The 6,354-nt window shown below is 39.7% G+C and overlaps 1 protein-coding gene across 1 annotated transcript; it reads left to right on the forward strand.

Moving 5' to 3' along the window:
- The first annotated feature begins 630 nt into the window (after positions 1–630).
- Positions 631–6,069, forward strand: LOC139732494 (mRNA decay activator protein ZFP36L1-like). Its single transcript, XM_071643357.1, has 2 exons — positions 631–858; positions 2,405–6,069. Exons 1-2 carry the CDS (start codon positions 799–801, stop codon positions 3,467–3,469), a joined length of 1,125 nt encoding a protein of 374 aa, XP_071499458.1. The 5' UTR covers positions 631–798; the 3' UTR covers positions 3,470–6,069.
- The last annotated feature ends 285 nt before the right edge of the window (positions 6,070–6,354 follow it).

Below are 6,354 nucleotides of genomic sequence, written 5' to 3' on the forward strand. Positions count from 1 at the left end.
CTCTAGCGTAGCATCTGTAAACAACATAAGAAAATGGGAGCGACGGATCATGCTGATAGGCCGCAGAGTGTTTCTGATACTTCCCTTTAAAAGTCACTAGCCAACTCGTGGATTTCCCTCGCACGGCTAATACATTTGCGATCAACCAGTGGCGTCAGTCCTCGAAATACGTCATAGGCGTATTTGGAAGTAACATCGATCTGCTATTGGCTACCTGTTGAGGGAACGCCCTTCTACATGTTGCTGAAGTACTCAGACCTCCTACTACTGTTAGTACTCGTTATGTGATGTAAACTATGAAAAAGAACCCCCATCTCCCTCAATGGGCCCAATACATCTCAGCACATCATCAAAGTCATCATACCGCTATGACTTTCGTGATTTATTTTCATATTTCTGAACCTCGTAACGAATGAAAGTGCCCGTAAGCGAGGAACCTACATTCTCTAAGCAAGATAAAAAGAACCTTTAGGCAAAGCACACATAGCAACTTCCAAGCACGCTTTATATCATGCCCATGCGCGTGCGCATAGACCCTGGTTGGACTTAAGCTCCGCCCACTATTTTTTCCGTACTCGTGTCTTGCGTTTTATGTGCTTGTGTATGGGACCCACAGATCAGCAGCTAGCCACAGAACTCGCAAACGACGGCTCCCCCTAGCTACTCACTGGCAATTGATCTGTAGGTAATCGCCAACGTGCCTGTGAGTGTGCGGCTGAGAAGCTAGAAATACGGGTGACCATCGAGAAGTTGAGCAGTTCGCCAAAATCCTGTTCGAAATCTCGCATACCGTGAAACATGTCTACCGCTATGGTATCAGCCTTCTACGATGTTGGAGATATGATGTTTAATCACAAGGTACGTTGTGTTGCTGTTTTGTAACCATTTCCCCCTTTTTGATAGCAGGTACTTTTTTAGTGTGCAGCTACGCTCAGAAGCGGCACTCTGTTGGAATTCTCTACCACTCACGAGTCTTGTCAATTACATGTGTCGGAATGTGCGTGCACACTTGTTGAGTGCCTAGTGCTTGGTTTGGTTGTGGGACCCTTGGTTGTCTGGTTGTCAATGTACATGGAGCTACATGGAGGGCTCTGTCTGCGACTTCATAACTAGTATTAACGTTAAATCTAACAATCTGTTAGGAATGTCTAGAACAAGTTAACTTTAAAGTTAGGTTTTCTGAACTTGTAATGTTAGGAACAGATTGGAAAGCGCCTGCTCTTCAATTATGCAGTGAGGGATATTTAAAGATGTGAGGTAGGTAGGGTCTAACAGACTCTAGAATCTAATTAAGATAAAAACAAGTGAAGAATGTTGCTAGAAGAATGAGAAGAATGTCGCTTGAGAAGAACGTTGCTAGTTCTGGCTAGCGTGAGTTCATGACATGTGGTTGGGTTCTGCGTGTGGAGTTTGTTAAATTTATTTGGCGTCTATTATTTCCCTCACAAGAATATTTAGGGCCTGCGCCAAATCTTTATTTCTTCATCTTCTTCTTCTTCTTGTACTGTAGACCATCTTATTTCTGTCAATCTAACTTGTTATGTTTGTTAGATTTCTAACGTTACTGTGCTGGAGCTCCTGAGAGAGTAGGGTCTAGAAAACCTTTGAAGAGCGGTCTAACTCACTGTGTTACAATTTACTTTGAATTCCAGATTATACCCTACATCGTTTTCATTTCATAACAAATTGTTATTGTTAGTGGTTCTACAGTAGCCTATTTAATCCCAGAATATAGATGTTGGTAAACTTTGGGGCCTAGTTTAATGTTATTGATTGTTAAATGTGTTGGGAGACTGTTATGATTTCTACTTCTATCTGGCACATACCTAGAACAAATCTAGTGCTGGTGGCAAAAAAGAATATACAATTCAACATTAGGTTTAACAGTAATTAAAAAAATATCACACACACACACACACACACACACACACAGAGCCACAAATAACTGCCATAAGCCAAACTAACGATAACATTTTAAACTAGCGTTTAAAGAGTAGCCTACTTAAGACTATCTTTGAAAAAATCTAGTAAGTTGGATCATCTGGTTGCACAAAAAGCCATTTTATAAACACTGCGAAAATTTCTACTTTTACAGATCCAGATATTTTGTTTGACTGACCCGAATTTTTATTTTTTTTTTTCTGCAGGTAACATTGTTACAGATCTGCTTTATTGCCTGGGCTTTCCACATTAGAGACATCTGATCTAACATTAACATAACAAGTTAGAATTTTGAGGTAGACAGAGTGTGTGTAGAATCTAGTGGGGTAGATTTTTTTGTCTAAGAAACCTATTGCTGGGGAAACAAGTTCAAAAGTTGCTTGTGTAGACCCATTGAAATGTAAACATCCCAATTTAGATCTAACAGTGTTTGTTTGATTTGTCCCTCTCCCCTCAATTGCAGAATGTGTCGTTGATACAGGCCAAGTCTCACTCTCAGCTTAGAGGCGACACCAGGGCAGTTGGGACCCCTATAAATGGATCAAATGGAGCACACCTTCTTCGAAGGCACTCTACCACTGGGACCAGCCCTGTTGGTAACCAAATTAATGCCAATTCGTTGTTCTCACAGCAGAATTTGGAGGCAGTGTTCAACAAAGAAAATCTTAACAAGCCAAGGGATCGGGCATTAAGTGAAAGCGATAGGAATGGTCAATCACGCAACCAGAACTCCAGCAGGTACAAAACGGAGCTCTGTAGGCCATTTGAAGAAAATGGCACCTGTAAATATGGCGACAAGTGCCAGTTCGCCCATGGCATACATGAACTTCGCATATTGGCACGACATCCCAAGTACAAGACGGAGCTCTGTCGCACCTTTCACACTGTGGGATTTTGTCCCTATGGGCCACGATGTCACTTCATCCACAATCCCGACGAGAGAAAGCTTTCTTCTCCGGGGCCTAGCAGTAAGTCACCTCGAGATCGCGCCATCGAAAGGCCCAAGCTCCTGCACTTTCCCAGTGCTCCTCTTGGCTCAACCAGTGGTGACCTGACCCCACCTCCCATGTGCGACAGCCCAAACCCGCTCACCCCTCCACCACCAGCAATACTGAGTCAAGAAGATGTTGCCTTACTTGCCACGCTAACCAGCAATGCGATGAACTTCAGCCAGGTACAAGACTTTGCACCTCTCCTCTCGCCCTCCGCATTATCTCCCACCATGCAGAATCCATTCAGCCCTGCGCCATCGTCACCATTCATCCCGCTACAACCCATCAATGATGATCTTGAGCAACTCTCCTTTCACAATGTTTGTCAACAGGGTGGCAGCGTGTTCTTTCCCTCTGATGAGCCTATTGCTGTCAACCACTACCGATCACCATCCCCTCCCGAGTCCCTGTCGGATCCCGAGTCCGTGGCAGATTCATCTATGGGCTCTAATTCTCCTACCGCCAGTCCTGTTGGACCTAGGCTGGGTCGCTTACCAATCTTCCGAGGCATGTCTCAGGAAGATCAGCGCTTCTGAATGTGAATCAAGGAGGAAAAACCTTGTAAAAAAAATCAGGAGAAACACGCTTGCAGTAATTTATAATGGACATCTTTTTACTCATGAAATTCTGTATGGACTTCATCTTGTATGACTGATTGAAAGACTGACTAATGACACGTTCATTCTTTGTGAGAACTTTTGACGTATTTTATTGATTGAATTAATCTAGTGGATGCTTATAAAGTTTCTAGAATTATTTATATATTAACTGTGTGAACCGTCTTTTGGCATAGTCTTGATGCTTGCCTATTTTGCGGTTTGTACTTGTATTTATTTTTATTCGTGGTTTATTTTCCTGTGCATTTTCAATGCCAGGTTTTATATTCAAGTCTAAAATGTCTTCTCTCAGACATTACCTTACTAGTCTTGTGTTTTTTGTGTGGCAATTCCTTACAAGAAAATCAATTTATGTTATATAGACTATATGTTTTTGTGTAACTGAATATGCATTTATTCCAGCCGATGGCTTTGTGATCTACAGCAAATTCTTCACTATTTAAGTTATCAGTGGTATTTATTTCTATTTAGCAAAAATGTGCAGTTTTTGGGGAGGATATATCTTCAGATATAAAGTTCATATTTATCAAGTTATCATTTCATTAAGAAAATGATTGTTTTTATCATTCTAAGAAGTGACTTGTCAATTCTTCCATGAACAAAATGGATGGATAATATTTTGTAGCCATGTTTGTGCGTGGATTAGTACTTAGTGACAGCACTGGTTGATGTCCTGCCATAGTGTGGAGTACAGAAGCCAGCAGCTTTCATGAAATCAATTTTTGTCATGTTTTCCAGTGCCAATATACCTATTTAGCTTGTACAGTATTGTCCTCTGTACTCAAAAGTTAAGCAGGGCTGTAGTTTTACCTTCTATTAGACCTATCTGTATGTAGTAATTTATTGTCAAACCACCTACTACTAGATCTAACTTAAACAGAAAGAAACATAGTGCAAAAAACATGTTTGAAAAGAGAAAGAAATGCAGCCCTTATTTATTGTCCAAATTGCATTGGCGGACATTTCAGTTTGGATTGTTCGTATTGTATTAATATATTTGTGAATATAGTACTTGTGCATATTACCATGAATTATTTAACACTGCCTTGCGTTCATTTCTTTTTTCGTTTGTCAGAAATTCCCATGCTGAAGAAAGTCCCCCCAACTAATTTCATGTCCATTGTTATCAAGCAAGTGGGTATTCCAATGCCTGTGTAGCTTTTCTTGGTCCAAATGTATATTCCATTGGAAATCTACTTAAAAGTGATGATGCCAATATAGCAATTTGTAATGTTAATATGCAAACTTGCCTACTGAAAACTTAGCAACTGCTCACATTTGTCACTGTGGGGGACGGTATTAAGAATTGTAGTGGAGCTTCAGAATGTATACATGGTGTGCCTTATTTTTACATCCTGCCCTATGCACGTTACATGTGATTCAGGTTTCAGGAAGTCTGTGTATGAACCAATTACGTTGTTCTCTGTCAAGAGTTGGCAACAGAGGGGCATTAGTCTTTCCTCATAGACCCAGTTCACTGGATGTGGGAAGGGAAAATGGTTCTGGCCAATACTCGTGAATGCATGTTATAGAGTTTTGGAGCGTATGCCTTTAATATGTCAAGTTTGTTCAAGAGAATAAGCAACAATTGCTGTTGCAAGCATTTGTTCATTTTATTTCAGAGAGGCCTGATTGGTATCATGTTTGTTGGCCAGAAGTGGATGCCATAGAACAAAAGTCTTCCAGTTCTGTTTCTTTTTCTGAAACTAAGTGCCGCGACCACCCATTGGTCTGGAGATCTCTCCTGCAAGCAAAAAATCTATGCAATAGTGAAACGAACTTGCATGAAAGCTTGGAGTTTCCACAAAGTGCCTATCTTAGAAAGGACCAATTCTATGACTTGTCCAGTTCTTCCTTGTACAGTTTGTTGAGGGGACATATTGAATAAGTTCAGACATTTATTAGTACTGCTCAAAATGCAGTGATGGATGATCAATTGCAGTGAAGGTGCCTTGGAATTTTTGTCATGTGAAATTGGTATTTGCTGTCTTGAATTCAAGATTTAATTGTCTTCTGCAAAATGCCTCAGAGGCTATTCATGTATCATTTGCTTTCTCCCCTGTGACATGTCAATCCTTGGGTTTGTCATGAGAGGACGTGACTCCGACCAATATGTGGTTATATGAATGGATAAAATAACACTAGATTCCTAGTGCTTATTCTGGCTGTGCCATCTATAAAATTGTACAGTATAGATATTGTAATTTATTGTATTATGTGGGGTGTCATTCCCTAAATTGACAACTCAAAGAAGCTAAACTTAAACATTCACAATTTATTTCATAACACATATTCCTATTTGTGTTATGTGTGGAAGAAGTGCAACCTAGACTTAGATATTTTTATATCATGCAAAAGCTATTCCATTTGTTATTCCAGAGGAAAAAAAACAAATCCAAAGTGTTTTGTACAGTTCGGGAAACTGGGCTCTGCTTAGTTTGCCTTGCTTTGAAGGTTTCAATTCATTGTTTCAGTTGTCTTAATACAAGTTCAAGAACTCCTTTATCTTCGTGTGTTTCCTCATATACAATGCATTAATCAATTCTGGTTCTTTAAAAAAAAAGTTGAGTTTTTGCAAAGAGTTGTTGATGTATTATTTAATTTTATTAATAAAACAAAGAAAAAGATATAAAAACTTATGACATGTCTAGTGTGTGCATACTATTCTTGGAAAATCTCTAATTATGTATGCTTACTGTGTTGTGTTTATAATTATCAAAGTAGAAAAAGTGTAGATCTAGATCTACAGTGTATGTTGTCTTGTGTAAACGCAATTTTGTTTCTACGCTGTACTTGTGAAAAGC

This window comes from Diadema antillarum, unplaced genomic scaffold (assembly GCF_040938485.1).
Source record: "Diadema antillarum isolate AM-2024a unplaced genomic scaffold, OU_Dant_1.0 seq00000427_RagTag, whole genome shotgun sequence".
Classification (NCBI taxonomy): Eukaryota; Metazoa; Echinodermata; class Echinoidea; order Diadematoida; family Diadematidae; genus Diadema; species Diadema antillarum.